Source organism: Syzygium oleosum, unplaced genomic scaffold, assembly GCF_021117445.2.
Source record: "Syzygium oleosum isolate NSW1041296 unplaced genomic scaffold, Sole_v2.1 Sole_v2.10, whole genome shotgun sequence".
NCBI lineage: Eukaryota > Viridiplantae > Streptophyta > Magnoliopsida > Myrtales > Myrtaceae > Syzygium > Syzygium oleosum.
In genome coordinates, this window is record NW_026607494.1 from 5,311,541 (window position 1) to 5,329,275 (window position 17,735).

The 17,735-nt window shown below is 42.3% G+C and overlaps 1 protein-coding gene and 1 long non-coding RNA gene across 3 annotated transcripts in view; one reads left to right on the plus strand and one right to left on the minus strand.

Annotated features, from left to right (window-relative positions):
• Nucleotides 1-17,735, minus strand: part of LOC130139059 (uncharacterized) — a 42,949-nt gene that overhangs the window by 4,659 nt on the left and 20,555 nt on the right. The window contains exon 1 of one of the 2 annotated variants that reach the window (XR_008817311.1): nucleotides 12,050-12,067. The exons of the other annotated variant lie outside the window; for it this stretch is intronic. This is a non-coding gene — a long non-coding RNA (uncharacterized LOC130139059). Of the gene's footprint in view, nucleotides 1-12,049; nucleotides 12,068-17,735 lie in introns of those variants that run through there. 2 annotated transcript variants of the gene reach the window in all.
• Nucleotides 1,524-7,900, plus strand: LOC115683293 (5-methyltetrahydropteroyltriglutamate--homocysteine methyltransferase-like). The gene is made up of 11 exons (XM_030607763.2): nucleotides 1,524-1,877; nucleotides 1,971-2,058; nucleotides 4,695-4,822; nucleotides 4,904-5,295; nucleotides 5,395-5,558; nucleotides 5,952-6,032; nucleotides 6,139-6,305; nucleotides 6,408-6,513; nucleotides 6,632-6,882; nucleotides 6,984-7,185; nucleotides 7,299-7,900. Exons 1-11 carry the CDS (start codon nucleotides 1,528-1,530, stop codon nucleotides 7,671-7,673), a joined length of 2,304 nt encoding a protein of 767 aa, XP_030463623.2. The 5' UTR covers nucleotides 1,524-1,527; the 3' UTR covers nucleotides 7,674-7,900.

The following is a 17,735-nucleotide window of genomic DNA, read 5'->3' on the forward strand; positions in this document are numbered from 1 at the left end:
TGATATCTATTCCAGCATTTGAAGTCGGCCCCCTCGTTTGGCTTCCACTCCAGTTGACCTCTCTTCTTGCCATCCCCCTGTGAGAAGGTAGAGAGCAAAACCAAGCCTGCAAAACATTAATACTATGCCTCTATTTATTAGTAAAGTGTGTACTTCTTGCAAGGCTTGCTGAGCTTCTTCATGTGACAAACATCACAATAGTAGTCCCTCGAACGATCGCCGATAGAGGGCATCGTTCAAGTATACGATTTTTTAACCGGTTTCGCAGTAGATAGGTTCATGATTTTATAGCATTTTTGACCCCATGCGATTTGTTCTCTTCTTGTGTGTGTGGGTCTTTCACAATATATATATATATATATATATATATATATATATATATATATATATGTGTATCTATACAATTTCTTATTTTCTTATGTGTGTGGATCCTTTCAACGTGTGTATGACGTCATATGATTTCTTGTTTTCTTGTGTGTGTGGGTCTTTCACAATATATATATATATATCTGTGCATGTGTGTGTGCGTGGGTGAGAACCCATACGATTTCTTATTTTCTTATGTGTGTGTATCTTTTCAACGTTTGTATGACCTCATATGATTTCTTGTTTTCTTGTGTGTGCGGGTCTTTCGCGATATATATATATATATATATATATATATATATATATATATATGTGTGTGTGTGTGTGTGTGTGTGTGTGTGTGTGACCCCATACGATTTCTTATTTTCTTATGTCTGTGCAACCTTTCAGCATGTATGGGCCTCGTATGATTTCTTCTTTTCTTGCGTGTGTGGGTCTTTCACGATATATATATATATATATATATATACACTTGTATGTGTGTGAGACCCCATACGATTTCTTATTTTCTTATGTCTGTGGAACCTTTCAGCATGTGTGTGGGCCCATATGATTTCTTCTTTTCTTGCGTGTGTGGGTCTTTCACGATATATATATGTGTGTGTGTGACCCCATACGATTTCTTATTTTCTTATGTCTGTGGAACCTTTCAGTATGTGTGTGGCCCCATATGAATTTTCTTTTCTTGCGTGTCCATACAATTTCATCTTTTCTTGTGTTTGCGATGTGTGCGTCACCCCAAACGATTTCTTTTTTTCTTTTGTGTGTGGGTCCTTTCATGATATATATGTGTGATATATGTGTGTGTGTTTACAGCATTTTTTACAAGGGGGTGGGTCCTTGACGCTTTATATTTTTTCTCGGATCGATCTCTTCTTATTCTTATCAATATTCGTCCCAGAATCCGAACTAACACGACACCACCTTCGGCTCTATAAATACATACCAATCCTCCGCACTTCCTTTTCGTCGCCCCGTTCTCTCTCCTCAGTCCTCATTGTCTCTCTATCCCTCGCACTCTCGTCACTGTTCCCCGGTTCAATCTCCACGAAGGTAGGATCCTTGTATCGCTCGCATTCCTCCATTTTGTAGACTAGGTAACAGAGTGAGTCACACCAGGTTACTTACCTGTAGTTAATGTTTGTTCGATGATCCAGAGAAATGGCGTCCCACCTCGTTGGATATCCTCGCATGGGCCCCAAGAGGGAGCTCAAGTTCGCCCTGGAATCGTTCTGGGATGGAAGGAGCACTGCCAAGGATTTGCAGAAAGTTGGGGCTGATCTCATGTCATCCATCTGGAAGCAGATGGCCGATGCCGGCATCAAGTACATTCCCAGCAACACCTTCTCATATTTTGATCAGGTGCTCGACACCACTGCCATGCTCGGTGCTGTTCCCGACAGATATGGTTGGGACGGCGGCGAGATCGGATTCGATGTCTACTTGTCGATGGCCAGAGGGAACGCCTCCGTCCCTGCTATGGAAATGGCCAAGTGGTTCGACACCAACTAGTAAGTGATATGGTTCTCAGACAAGAGCGCCAATAAATCATTTTTGTCTTGGTGTTTAACTTAACCCCATCCATCTCTCATTTTTTGGTCCAGCCACTACATCGTGCCTGAATTGGGTCCTGATGTCAACTTCTCGTACGCTTCTCACAAGGCCGTCGCCGAGTACGAGGAGGCCAAGAAGGTAAAACGCTCAACGCTGGTTCTTATTATTTCTTCATTCTTGCTGTCTCCCTCAGCTGCACGGTCGATTGGGTTCTATTCAGCCCAACCCAGAAATGAAGCGTTTATGTTTTATGTGACCTGATCCAAAACCCGATCCGCATGCAACCCAAACAGGATAACGAATCGGGTCGGATCGCGTCGGGTTATTGGTTTTTTTTTTTTTTTTTTTTTGGGTTGCTTTTTTCCGCTCCTTCTTCAGTAGAGGGACCCCCTATTTCAATATTTTGACCATGTTCTCTTTTTCGGGTCAAACCGCATGTTTTTTTTTTTTATGGATCTCACTTTTTCAATAGGCCAATTCCAAAAAAAAAAATCAACTTTACTTTGAATAACAATTCTGATCCGAATTTTTTTTTGTCTCAATAAAAAATATCAATTTTTACTCGAGTCCCAAATCTAACTCATGTGATGTGAAATTTTCAAATTATTCGGACAAATTTAAGTGAAAGTTGATAATTTTTTTCTGAGACAAAAAAAAATTTCGGCCAAAATTATCACTCAAGATAGAGTTAGTATTTTTTTTTTGATATGTGCACTAGAAGTCCTAAAACTTGTCACAAAAGTACAATTGACTCTTAAAACTTGCAAAAGGTGCAATCGAGTTCTAAAATTTATCAAATTGATTCGATCGACTCCTAATATTAACATCGTCAGTATTTTCCGTTAGTAAATTAGACGGTGTTAACTTGAGGACTCGATCGAATCAATTTGACAAGTTTTAGGACTTGATTACAACTTTTATAAATTTTAGGACTCGATGATATTTTTGTGATAAGTTTTAGGACTTCTAGTGCGTATATTTTTTTTTTTTGGAACGAGGCCCTTTTCAGTAATTCCGTTTGCCTGACGACACCGTCAAAACTTGAAAATGGCAAAACGAGCTCAAGCTATTCGACCCAAAAAAAAAAGAAAAAACTCAAGGTGGGTCCCACTGTCCCCCCACTCTTCTTTGTTTCACGCATGTTTGCCAGCATGATCTCCGCCTCTATTCTCGTTTTCGCTGCCGATCCTCGAAGCGCAGCCGCTCATCATCATCCTCCTCGCCATCCGCGCGATCTTCTCCGCCTCGCGACCTATCCTCTCGGGGCGACGGCGATAATGCCTTCGACTTCAATTTCGACTTCCTCCACGAATCAGAAGAATCCGTCGGTGAAGAGAGTGGATCGTACGTCGTGGTGGACTTCCGACGGCAATTTCTCGTCCGGATTCCGCTTCGGCGGCGAGAAAGTTGCCGGACGATTCCACGAATAGTAAGCCGAAGAATCGCGCCCAGTTCCCCGCCAATCCTCCGGTTTCTCGTCCAGTTTAGCTCCGAGTCCCTCCTTCAAACGCCGACTCCGTCTTGCGATTGCTCGAATTGTGGAGCGTTGTTTGGGGTTTGGAGAGGGGCGATTTGAGCCTGCGGAGACGGGGCTCGAGGTCGGAGGGCAAGAGGGAGTCGGCGGCGGCAAAGGAGGAGCAGTTTGATGGCTGCGATTTGCTCGAGGACGCTGAGGTCCTTGGTCTAAGAAATGTTCCAAAAAAGTCCATTTCATGTTCCCAATGCGATTTGCTCTCTCCTCCCTTCCTTTTCTGTCTCGCTACTTTCCCAGCCGCCGCCGTCACGACGCTGCCGCCTCCGCCGTCCCTTGGCTGCGACGTCGCCGGCAACCCCACGACCCACCTCCGATCTCGATGGCAACCGCCGAAAGCGTCGGATCTGCCCGACCATCCCCTGACACTCCCCTCTCCCAACTCCCAGCCGCTGCAACGCTCGACCCGGGGCCAACGACGGTCGTCGACGCTCCTGCTGACCAGCTCAGGCCGCCGCTTGCCTCGCTAGACCTCGATCGCGGCTGATCCGAGGCCAAGCCCAGCCTTCAATCTCGATCGAGCTCCCCCGCCCTCGGCGCTCGTCCTCGTCGACAGCGAGCGACGACAAAATTCTGACTCTTTCGTTGTTTGTAGTTACTTGTTTGTTTTTCGAATATCTTTATCAGCTCATACATTTTCGTCTTCCTTGTGCCTTTGCATAATCTTAGCATTACTTAAAGCTATCGGGTGAAGAACAGCAGAAGTGCCAGATCCAGCGAGGCGGCCGTCGCCCGGGGGAAGGCGACGCCCCGCGAGGCCGCCGTGGCCACGACGACGGCCGGCCTTGCTGGATCTGGCGAGGCGAGGTCGACCCTCGCCGGTGCTCGCCCGTCCTTGCCCAGGCGAGGGTTGGCCGGGCCTCGCTTGTGGCGGGCAACGATGGCCTCGTCCGGGCAACGCCAGGCGGCTAGCCGTGGCCGGTGACCCGAGGTAGAAGAAGAAGAAAGAGAAGAAAAAAAGAAAAAAAATCAGAAAACATATTTAAAAAATTTAAATGTACACATAGAAATGTCACGTAGACTTATTTAAAAAAAAAAATTTCAACTAAAATTAAAATTTTAATTATAAAAGTCACGTATTAATTTGATCGGAATTTTTTGTCGTTCGCATTTAAGTGATTGTTTTTCTTCCGATTTGGCACTTAAGTGAGAAGACGAAAATTTTTGATACTAAAATGAGTGGCACTTCTAGTGTTCTTCTCCCTAGAGCTATCTGATCTTGACTTTATTTGCTAATTTCCAGCTTGGAGTAGACACTGTTCCGGTCCTTATTGGCCCGGTGTCCTATCTGCTGCTATCCAAGCCTGCGAAGGGTGTGGAGAAGACCTTTTCCCCTCTGTCCCTTCTCCGGAAAATACTTCCCATCTACAAGTAAGATATTAAACTCTTCTCTAGCAGTTTACATTTGCTCATATTTTGAACACATTTTCTGACCAATGATAAATCATTCAGGGAAGTTGTGTCCGAACTTAAGGCAGCTGGCGCTTCATGGGTTCAGTTTGATGAGCCCACCCTAGTGACGGATCTTGATTCTCACCAACTGCAAGCATTCACCGAAGCATACTCGGAACTAGAATCATGTCTATCTGGCGTGAATGTTGTTGTCGAAACCTATTTTGCTGATGTTCCTGCCGAGGCATATAAGGTGCTTGCTTGCTTGAAGGGTGTCACTGGATTTGGATTTGATTTGGTCCGTGGGACCAAGACCCTTGATTTAATCAAGGGTGGTTTCCCCACAGGCAAGTATCTCTTTGCTGGAGTAGTTGATGGGAGGAACATCTGGGCCAATGATCTTGCTGGATCGCTCAGCACCCTCCATGCTCTCGAGAGCATTGTGGGAAAAGGTACTACTTTCTGCATATGCTTTTCAGCACAGCGTGTGTTAAAGATCTGCATGTTACGTATCCTTAAGTTGATATCTGAAATTCCTTATTTATCTGCAGACAAACTTGTGGTCTCCACCTCTTGCTCTCTGTTGCACACTCCTGTTGACCTAGATAATGAGACTGAATTGGATGAGGAAATCAAGTCATGGCTTGCATTTGCTGCTCAGAAGGTCGTTGAAGTCAATGCCTTGGCCAAGGCATTGGCTGGACAGAAGGATGAGGTACGGTTTGTTATCTTTTTGTTAAAGATGATGCTGAAAAGCAGCACAGTATGCCCGCATTATCATTGTTGCTACCAGGTAGTATTAACAGTGGTGGTAATCCATATTGTTAGCTTATTTTCTAGAATTAGTTGCTTGTACTCTATTCCGAATAGCCATCGGCAGAAACCAATGTGGTGGGTCTCTTTACTTACTGGCTGTACAGAGCTACATACATATGGCAACAACTGGGTAAATACAGTCACTAGGATGAAGAGTTCTTAATTTAAACTAGGCCTGTTTAACTAGCACATTTAGGGTGTTTGTCAAGCATAATGTTCAATTTCCAAAGTATTGATTACTAATGTTGTGAGAGGGGATTTCAATGCTTATCGCCGATGGCTCTGTTTTCAGGCATTCTTCTCAGCTAATGCTGCTGCTCAGGCCTCAAGAAAGTCCTCTCCAAGGGTCACAAACGAAGCTGTCCAAAAGGCTGTATGTTCCTCTGCTTAGTTACCCTTCATCTTTTATGCGTTTCAAAAATACCAATTAAAATGATATTCCTGGTGTCTTGAACTCTTGATATTCTCATTTCTCTCAGACTGCTGCTTTGAGGGGCTCTGATCATCGCCGTGCCTCAACTGTGAGTGCTAGACTTAATGCTCAGCAAAGGAAGCTTAATTTGCCAGTCATCCCAACAACCACCATTGGCTCCTTCCCTCAGACCATGGAACTCAGAAGATTGCGTCGTGAGTTCAAGGACAAAAAGTGAGTAAACTAGATCTTTCTTTTCTAATTAAACAATGATGGATATGACACGGGGCTGTTATCCTTTTCGTTATGACCCTCATTGGTCCTCGGATTGTATAGGATCTCTGAGGAAGAATACGTTGAGGCCGTCAAGGAGGAAATTAACAAAGTTGTCAAGCTTCAAGAGGAGCTTGACATAGATGTCTTGGTTCATGGGGAGTTTGAGGTAAGACAGTCTTTAAATCTGGTTTTGTAATTAAGACAGATTATGTCGGATAATTGGTAGCATCTTATGGACTGTGTTTTCTTTCTTTAACATCTTGATCTGGATGTATCCAATGCAGAGGAACGATATAATTGAATACTTTGGGGAGCAGTTTTTGGGTTTTGCTTTCACCGTTAACGGGTGGGTGCAATCTTATGGATCTCATTGTGTGAAACCACCCATCATCTATGGTGATGTGAGCCGTCCCAAGCCAATGACTGTCTTCTGGTCCACCATGGCCCAGAGCATGACTGCTCGCCCGATGAAGGGAATGCTTACAGGCCCTGTCACCATTCTGAACTGGTCCTTTGTCCGAAATGACCAACCCAGGTATAGAAGAACGTGAACTTCATGTGTTCATGCGATCAATGAAAAAAACTGATTTTTATTTCTCCTTTTGGGACTCAAATAATAGTTTTTATATTTCACAGGTTCGAAACTTGCTATCAAATTGCCTTGGCCATTAAGGACGAAGTCGAGGTTCTTGAGGAGGCAGGGATTAATGTTATTCAGATTGATGAGGCAGCTTTGGGAGAGGGTCTGCCACTGAGAAAGTGTGAGCAATCTATCTACTTGGATTGGGCTGTCCACTCTTTTAGAATCACTAACTGTGGTGTCAGGGATACTACTCAGGTTCCTTCATTGCTCCATTCTTTTTTTTTCTTACTTTTGCCCCTTTTTTTTATGTGGGAAGATCCGTTTCCCATGTATACTGATTTCACTTGGTGGCTGTTATCGATCGGCAGATCCACACTCACATGTGCTACTCCCACTTCTGCAACATCATCCCCTCATTCATCGACATGGATGCCGATGTCATCACAATGGAGAACTCTCGCTCTGATGAGAAGCTCCACTCAGTTTTCCGCAAGGGAGTCGAGTTTGGTGGTGGGATTGTGTCCGGAGTCTATGAAACCCACTCTCTCATAATACCATTGGCTGAAGAGATTGCTCACAGAACCATCAAGATGCTTGCAACAAACATATTGTGGTTTAACCCTGACTTTGTACTCAAGACTTGTAAACACACTGGGGTCAAGCTTGCGCTCAAGAACTTCATTGCTGCTGCTGAGCTCCTCCGCACCCAACTTGCCCACGCTAAAAAAGAAAAGTTTGAGTAACTTCCCTCGTCAATCGATTTTTCCTACGCATCAGGGTGTATTCCTGTCTTTTATCCAATAATTGAGTTTCTCTATGGAGTGTTTGGAGTCATACTCTTTGGGGTATTTTAGCTGTCCTTGTACTTTCTCTCTGTCTCTCTCTCTCTTGTAGAAAATGTTTTGGGTATGTAAGAGGATTGAAAATGTAAGTTTACCTTTTGTGCATCAATGTCGTGCTTTCAATTTCATTTTTATGGGTACTGTCCCTTGGAAAGAAACTTTCTTGCTGTTTCACTTGAAAGCACTTCTGATATCTGCTGCGGAATGCATTGGCTGCTAATGATATGGAGATCTTAAAACTAGCTCGTCCATGTATGAACATCTCATCTATAAAATATATTGGTTGCAGCACTGAGTGCTGAGTTTGAATGAGTACGACAGTTTGGGGAGCGCAAGATACCCTGTGACTTGATGTACTGCAGTGCAAAACTGTAATTTTTGAGTTCGTATCAGCTCCCTTGAGACTCGAGATAACAAATCAGCTATTGCAAGGGCTGTGCTGAGTCATGCTTGTACTCGTGGTTTAATATACGATCTGCTTGACCTCCTCTTAAAACATCTGCAAGGAAGGAACAAAAGAAACCCAATCTGTATCCAGACGAGTATAGTTTCATTCATCCATCCGAAGCTTTACTTGCCTCTGAGTGTATCCTTGCTTGAACCACTCGACTAATCCATAGTAATCAACGCATAGCTGGTAATTATAAACTAGCATTCCTCGTAAAAACTTGGTTTGAATCGGCGTCATACAAAATCTCACTATACAAAACTTAATCAGTACGACAAGTCCTCCGAACGATTGCGCCGGGAACACAAGCCGAGTTACGTGGCCTCCGAATTAAAACATTTGATGCTCAGTCAAACAAGCCACAAACCCATTATAATATATCACCTTAAGACAATTTGAGTATACTCTTAAAAGACAAAGCGGCACGTAAATCTTCTTTACTTTTCCAAATATGATTATTATATATAATATAATATTCGCATATATTTTTCCATCTTTTTTCCGCCTTTCCACACTTAAATCATTTTTTTTTCGACATAGGAGCAGTCCGATGGTGTTGTCGTCTATGGATAGCAAAACGCTTTTCATTTACGTGCGCACGCAACGACATGATTTCGCGACCCGCGGACGAACTAGGCTGGGTGGAGAACGAGAGAGAGAACTTCCCTTTTGATCAAGTCATGCCATATGATGTATTCTTCTTAATGGAGCGGCTTATTTGAAATTTGAATGGATTTCGATTTATCTCCAACTTGTTTGTGTGGAGGAAAATACCATACTTATTACTTAATTAAATCGACTGTGTAAAACAATTGCAGCAGCGAGCGAGTCTCTGAAGACGCTCGCTTAAATTACTTCCTGGCTAAGTGAAGCTCATCTGGGAATCTTTGACAAAATGACGAACGGCCCCACGCGCCCTCCAATCAGGGAGTGCAATGCAGTGTGCCCCCACCGTTGAATAGGAAAAGGAGAAATCGAAAAACAAGTTGGTTGCTGGGGATGCTGAGAGTGTTGGTGCGGAGGATTGGTGTTTATTAAGCCGAAGGTGTGGACGGACAAGGGACCTTTGTTATGTTCGTAAATGCCACTGCTGTTCAACACTTTTCTGTCCTTTTGAGAGCAATGAGTGATTAGGAGTTGAGCTTAAAAGCTCGAGCTCTCCAAAGCAATAGAGCTAGTTTCGTACCGGTTGACCAATCCAGTGTGAGATGAATCAAATGAATCCCATCCGTTGGATTGTTGTAGCTCCCATGTGGATTCATTTTATCCAATCGCTGAAATCACCTGATTTATAATAGATCGAATCCATGCAAGACTCTCTCTTATAAATATTTCGAACACCCAATTAGGCATTTGATCACCACTTGCAACACTTGTCTAATGCGCTCGATCTCAACCGAATAAGACCTTATGTAATATGTTGATACTAATCAAGTATCTTATTTGTGACCTCATAAGGCTCATATCAATGTTATGATAAAAGGAAGGAAATTTTCTCTATGTAGAATACAAGTGCACTATAGTCTGGTCCTTTTGAGATTGATGTACAACTTAGCCATGGCCAGCGAGCCGTGCCGGCCCAGGCACAATACAGCCCGATATGACTGTGCCGGTGCTCGGTTGGGTCTGTTAGGAAAAAGGGGGTCATAGAAATGTGGTCGGTCGGCTTTTGCAATTTTGTCAATTGTATCTTAAAATATCTTTGATTAAACCCGCAACATATGCTTGCAACGCTCTCTGATTGCATATATTCTCGTGATTCAATGAAAGGGTTTTGAATCTTTGCACCACTTTGTTAAATGATGATAACAGAGCAAGACGGGAGAGAGAAATCTGCACTCTGTTTGATTAGCGTCATGACCGAAGAAATCAATCTCCTCTAATACTTCATAGTAAATGCTTCGTGTGTCATTACTGAAGATAATTGTGCGACTTGTTAAAGGGCCATGACAAATGCTCTCGTAGCCAAAAATAAAGATAAAATATAACAAATGCTTCGTGTGTTTATGAAGGAGTTTTGCCTTTGGTGTGCATCATGTACAATACATATCGAAGATGAATGTGGAGTAACTATGGACTATGTAAAAGATAGATCCAAATTGCACATTTCATTAAGTTTCGGTATGTTTTGCGAAAAATGCTTTCCACGAAATCATTTTTCAAGAAAACGATATTTTTTTTTCGAATTTGACTGAAACTTGAAAATGAACTGGAAAATATTTTCCGTCGTTTAGTAGGGAAAACTTGATTTGATTTTCAAAAATAGACACACACATTATTCGAGCAGCACTGGCTTATGCATGGGAAATCAGAGAACCGGGCACGGGCACTGGCACGGGCATGGGTACCAAGGTCCTTGGTTCGGATCCTCGCCTTCCAGGCACAAACACGAGTATTGATCCAGGATCCACAAAAGCTGAGCCCGAGAACCCAATGTCCGTGCCCATTGAGGGGGGTGCTGGTGCCCGGGACCTCGGTCTATCCGCCATTCTTGACAGATATTTCGTCATCTTTTCGGCAAGACAGAGTGAATATCGAATGATAATATTAGCGGTTTTAACTCCTGTAATGGTGGCCTGCTTCTATTCGTCTTCTCCGCAACAAATCATACTCCAATTATTGTATGTCGATTTGATGATTTGTCAAATCATGTGTCAAGTGACAGGTCGTTCGATGAACTTCAATTTTTGTCAAATAAAGCGGGCGGGGATGTCTCCATCGGCTTTCGAGCACTCTGACCAGTTCACATGACGGGGATCCTTCACATATGTGAGCACTATTTAGTCTCACGCATTATTTAATGAACGTTGCTTCAAAAAAGCGTCGTGAGAGTGGTAACCGTGCAGACGTAGAAACCTTTTACAAGGGTACGGAAAAAAGAAATTTTACGGATACCAGTAATTGGGTGAGATGAAGAGATATGCATAATTTCTGATACTATATTATAAATTAACTAAACTCGACATCGTACGTCAGCTCAAGCCCATGAAAACTAAATATCATGAGCAAATGTCGATTGGTTTGCTTTTAAGTGCAAACCCTAGCCCCACTGTTACAGGTCAGTCAATGTAGCGTTTCCCTATCCGTACGATCTTAGAAATTTCTTCTCAAGTCAGTCTTTCCACGCTCATTCACAAGGATCTTAAAGAAAGAAACTCTAGAGATAAAAGCTCTGGATTGTATTTCACTTGAGAATGAGATGTACAAATGAGGGAGAGAAATCCCTTTATATACAAGTACAAGCTTGATCGTATCCGTAAATCCCTTCTCGATCTAACGGTGGAGATCGTATCCCCTCATCTACCAACTACCCTTATTTATTTCGAGAGTGTACAATTACAGTATCACTCGCCCCCAGAAGTATCCTAGAACATACAAAAAAACCCCAAGACTTAAAATCCTCAAGGTCCGCTTGCTCGTTCATGAATTAGTCATGGTCCTTCGTCCAGAAACTCTCGAGAGCGTTCCATTTCTCTGGGCTGTGACACCACGGCCTTTCTTGTTGAGATTGGGATTTCAAAGAGTGAGGATCGAGTCGTCAAGAAATGGGTATAAGGGTGCGGGGGGAAGGAAGCATATAGGACATCCTTGTATACGAAACCAATCTTGTGGAGAGAGAGAGAGAGAGAGGCGACGGCGATGGTGGTGACCGCGACATGATTGCGACATGTAGACGGACTAGGCTGAGTGTAGAGAGAGAGAGAGAGAGAGGGGTTCCCTTCTCATCGAGTCATTCTATTGCTAAGTGCATCGCCGCGTGATGTATTTTTAATGAAAGGCCATCTAAAATTGAATAGAGTTCGACTTATCTCTAACTTGTTTGTCCGACTCCGTCAAAAAAAAAAAGTTGTTTTTCCGAGGGAAGATACTAAACTTATCAAAGACCGATTTGTAAAAATCGATTTACTATGTAATACGTTTTTTTTTCAGTAACATTATAAAATATCACCTAATAAATGAACCGTGTAAAACGATCTCAACAAATCTATGAAGACTCTCGCTTAAATTACGTTTAGCTAAAGTGAAGCTCGTCTGTGAATCTTGGCCCCGTCTCTCGGGATCTAATCAATGACAATCATACCTCTACTCAAATTTCAAAGCCGACAGTTTCCAATTACATACCTTGTGCTCCCCGTGGTCCTATCTTCCTTTTCAATTTTCCCGACGAAAGGATGGTAGGGAAAGGAAATCAACAGCTGTTTACTTCATTTGTTACGACTCAGTCAATATCCCCACAATTGGACCACCCCACTCGGCTTCAGGGTGAGTTCATCACATGCGTTGTAGCCGCTCGTTCAGGTCTGCATTATAAACGGGAGTGCACCCCGGCTGCCGCGTTGGACCTATAGGAAGAGGACAGCTCTCACGTGGGAGTGCCATGGCCCATGACCACCAGCGATAGCATTAAGTATCAAAACGAACGCGTTCAGAAAGGAATAACACGACACCGACGGTTCGTTCTAATTAGGGTGGTCCTTCTCGCACCTTGTTATCAAGCTCCGCGACATATTGCTAAGCCCTTAAAGAAGACCCTTGGGATTATATGGGGTGCGTGCTTCTGGCATCTATCTCGGTCTTTGAACATGGCGGACTGGATTCCATGTGCGACAGGCACCGTGCTCTGTCAAGCACTTTTGGAAAATGGCTTCATGGTCGAGACCCTGTTCAGCTGTTGGTTAACTCCAGTCTTTGTCATATTAAAGTGCCTTGCCAAAGTTAAATTCCTACTATTGGGATAATTTCAAAGCGGTCATTTTCTTTGATTCCTCATTTGAGATACACAACGCACGGGACTTTCACGTTCTCAGCCTCTCATCCTCCTCTAGTAACTCGAAGAGCTTAAAATATTCCCAGGTCATCTCGCTCTCAGACATATAAGCCACCAACCCACCAATTTCCTCCAAACACACCTTAAAATGTGTTTGGAGGAATTGAGCTTTCCAGACAGAGATCGTTTAAGGATCGTGATTTTGTGGAGTTCATATTATGAGGTGGGTTTCTACATCCACTATTCATCCTATTTATTTTGCTCGCATCTCCTATGATGCAAGCCATAATGATCTTCTTGCTCTTGAAATATAGCACTTCAAAAATTTCAATTGACATGCTCCGATACCAATTAAAATGGCTAAAACAACAACTAAGAAAGGGTGATTGATTGTTTTAAGAAAATTAAAACTCTTTTAATGAAATATGTGCTTTTGTGTAAGGAGAGTAGTTATGCAAGTGTAGTAACTACTATCAAACATATATTAAAAGAGTTAAAAGAGACAGAAGATATTGTAAGACGGATTCATATTGATTCGGCCTTTTACTTGGCACACTTTAATTACTCTCTCAATTCTAACTGCCGTGAACAAGACTCGAATCTATTTAGTAATCCCTGAGATTTTAACGGTTTGCGGACGGTGCTTCCCCAACAAAAAGCTTGATAGAGGATTTTGAAGGCTAGAGCATCTCTTACAACCCTACAATCCCCTCTATTCCTAGATTTCAAGAAGTTAGCCCTCGCATAGAATTACCGCCATCTGAAGACAAAAATTGCACAAGCGAAGGCTCGAGTGCATGTTGATCTCACCTTGCATGGTACCATCACGAGCTCTTATTTATTGCGTGATTTTGGGGGGTTGTGTTATTTGGGGGGAGACTTTTCTTTTTTTGATATGGTCATATGAAGCTCCCATGGTGGCTCCCGAGTCGATTATGGGGGGTAGGGATGAGCATGGTTCTAAGGTAGAACTTAAAATCTGAGAACCTGATCTGTGAGAACCTGTCGGTTCCAAGTTCTAAGGTATGCATGATAGGTTTCAGGTTCCAAAAATTAGAGAATTTGTTTAGACGGGTAGGCTCCAGATTTAAGGTAGGAGGAACCTGGAACCTAGAACTGGGAACTTGAAACCTTAAACAAGTTTTTTGTTTTTTTTTTATCTATGTCTTTGCGTGATTCTGCGGTTTTCCATGTCGTTAGATAATGCCAGAACTATTAGTCCGAGCTTTCATTTTATGACTCTTTAATGTTTCATATTCTTCGTGTCTCTAAATATAAGTTGTGGTCAGTGAATCATAGCAGTAAGTGATGGTCATTAAAGGTGATGATTCACTACAATTGCTCAATTAATAATATAGGTGGAACCTGGGTAGACCCTGAAACCGACCTTGAAACCTGTGACACGATAGGTTTCAGGTTCCAAAGTATGTAGGGTAGATTCCAGATTCCAAAAAATGAGAAATTTGTTCCCATGGATAGGTTCCAGGTGAAATTTATAAGAAACCTGGAACCTGAAACCGCTCACCCCTAACGGGGAAATTTTAAAGTATTTTGATCCGAACGAAAGTGACAGTTGGGACAGAATCATAAATTCAAGTTCATCATAAATTCACTCTACCTTTGAGCCTGCGACATGAGCTAGTGCATGGAGAAAGAGAGAGAAGATACTTTTTGGATTGTCCAAATGGCATATTCCTAATGGAGCAGCTCTCGGAAATTTGAATGATTTCGACTTATATACTAAAATTATTAAAATTTGTCTGTAAAAATTGAGTAATCGCCGAGATTTTACGGTTTGTACACAGTGCTCCCCCCTACAAGAAGCTCAAAAGACGATTCTAAAGGCACGAGCACCTCTTACAACCCTACAATCCCCTCTCTTCCCAGATTTCTAGAATTTAGCCCTCGCATAGAGTTACAATCTGAATACAAACATTGCACAAGCGAAAACAAGAGCGTATGTTGCGACATTGTGAGAATGCAAGTTCGGAATTTCCGGCCATCTTCGAAGTTACCTTTGATCTGTTTATGTAGGCCTTTAATTTTCAAAGCGTAAGTTGGAAGCCGTTTCAGAGTCAAATGAGCCGTTGACCATCTTCTCTATCTCTAGCAATCATACCTGCAATATGCACAATTAGAGTATACCCTGAAAGACAAAGCAGGGTGTTTTCCATTAATGGAGCCTTTTGCTTCTGTATAGTTTGTATGACTCTCTGAATTGCCCTCACAAAAATGGGAAAAACTGCCGGATCTTCTTCTGGGGTTCCAGAGCTTGAAAATCTGATATATCACTTTAATAAGTCGATTCTATAAAAGCAATCTCAGCAAGTCTACGATGACTCTCGCCGTTTCAAGTCAATGTGTAGGTGGCTCCCTCGCCCATCCCGTTTCTCGTGTATAGAATGCCTGATTAAGCAATTCGCGGAGGAATCCGACAGCCTGCACGTAATCTTCCTTACTTTTCGTTATGCCTTTCCACACTTCATCATTTTACACATAAAGCAGTCCGATGATATTTATAGCGAACGTTCATAATTCATTGCGAGTTCATAAATTCACCTTCCATTTAGATAGAAGAAGGAGACTGCGGGGGAGGGGGGTTCGAGACCGCGACGCAAGCGAGGCGCATGGAGAAAGAGAGAGAAGTGCCCTTTCGATCGATATTCTTAATGGAGTGGCTATCTCAAATTTGAAAGGACTTCGACTTATCTCTAACTTGTTTGTTTGGAGGAAAATACTAAACTTATTAAGATTGGTCTGTTAAAATTGATTTATTCAGCAATACGCTTTGTTCATTAAAACACTAAACTTATTACTCAATTATATCAATTGTGTAAAACAATCGCAGCGAGTCTACGAAGACGCTCTCTTAAATTACTTTTTCACTAAGGGAAGCTCATCTAGGAATCTTGGCCCCGTCTCGGAATCTATGGGAAAAGTGTCAAAAAAGTCATAAACCTATTGTATTGATACCAATTTAGTCATAAACCTTTTTTTTTGTCAATTTAGTCATAAATCTTTTTTTTCTAGTGCTAATTTAGTCCTTCCGGCTAATTTTGGCCGGAAATTACTGACATGCCGGCCGGCCTAATTGGCACTTCCAGCGATGACGTACACAACTTTTAATAATATTTTAATATTTTAATATTTTTTTATTATTTTTCTTTCTTCCTTTCTTCCTCCCTTTGCCGGTGACCGGCCATGGCCGGGCGAGGCCAACTCTCGCCTGCGCGAGGGCAAGCCCTAGCCAAGGCTCCCCTCGCTAAATCTGGCGAGACTAGCCCTCGCCTAGGCCACGGTGGCCTCGCCGGGGCTCGCCCTCGCCTAGCCGGGGGACGGCGACCCTCGCCCAAGGGAGGGCAGCCCACCTGGCCATGGCCGGTGGTCGGTCACCGGCAAAGGGAGGGAGGGAGGAAGACAGAAAAAAAGAAGAAAAAATAATTAAAAACTTGAAAAAAAAATATTATTAAAAATTATCGATATCAGTGCCGGCCGTGCCATGTAGGCCAGCCAACGTTCACGTCAGTAAAATCCTGCCAAAATTAGCCGAAATGACTGAATTGGCACTAGTTCAAAAGGTTTAGGACTAAATTGGTACAAAAAAAAAAGGTTTTGGACTAAATTTGTACAAATGTAATAGGTTTAAGACTTTTCCGACACTTGCCCTTGGGATCTATTAAATGCATGATTGGCAATGAAATAAAACACTCAGATCCAACCTAGCATGACATAATTCATGAGCATACATCATGATTTTAGTTGTTTTTCACCATGCATACGTACATGCATTCCACCATTAAAAAATTGACGCCCACAACATAAGGCCAACCCGTCTTACAGATCAGTTTTGATATTTTGTCAATATTTCAACTGGATATATGATCATAAGGACGTATTAAAAATAAAAACTACAAGTATTATGATTCTAAAATGAATGTCTTGGGATCTATTCAAAGGATGTTGCATCGAAAAAAGCGTTGTGGGAGTGTTAACCACGACAGATGCAGAAACCTTTACTACAGTCGAGAAAAGATAATTTTACAGAATATTAGCTATTGGGTATAATAAAGAGATGCACCCAATTTCTCATACTAAGGATCAATTTGTTTGAAGAAATATTGTTTCCTGAAAATTATTTTCCGACTTTTCAATATTTGGATGATAGAAAACTAATTGATTTACGAAAAATGTTTTTCATGGAGTGAAAAGAACAAGCTTAGATTGGAAGAAAACAACAAGCTTAGATCGGAGGAAAACAACTTCCTCTTCTAGCAAGAAGGAAACTATTTTCCCTAACGCTTCGTTCGTTTCCCGGAAAATGTAACGTTTTTTGTTTTCAATAAGCCATTTTCCAGGAAAATGACACAATTTTCCGATGTTCAGTAGACGATTCTAAAGGCACAAACACCTCGTGCAACTCTAAAATCCCCTCTCAAGAATTTAGCCCTCGCATAGAATTACCATCTGAAGACAAACATCACACAAGCGAAGGCTAGAGCGTATGTTGAGAATGCAAGTCCAGAATTTCCGGCCATCTTCGAAGTTACCTTTGATCTGCTTATATAGGCCTTCAATCTTCAAAGGCGTTAGTTGGGAGCTGTTTCCGGAGTCAAATGAGCCGTTGACCGTCTTCTCTAGCAATCATACCTGCAATCTGCAGAATTAGAGTATACTCTTAAAAGACAAAGCAAGGGGTGTTTTTCCATTATTAAGATTGATCAATAAAAAATTGATGTATTGAGCAATA

Bases quoted from the DNA above. Each gene is read 5' to 3' on its own strand.
- LOC115683293 (XM_030607763.2), top strand. From the start codon at position 1,528: ATGGCGTCCCACCTCGTTGGATATCCTCGCATGGGCCCCAAGAGGGAG. The intron at 2,059-4,694 runs GTAAAACGCTCA...GCTAATTTCCAG, and splicing joins AGTACGAGGAGGCCAAGAAG to CTTGGAGTAGACACTGTTCC. The intron at 6,883-6,983 runs GTATAGAAGAAC...TATATTTCACAG, and splicing joins GTCCGAAATGACCAACCCAG to GTTCGAAACTTGCTATCAAA.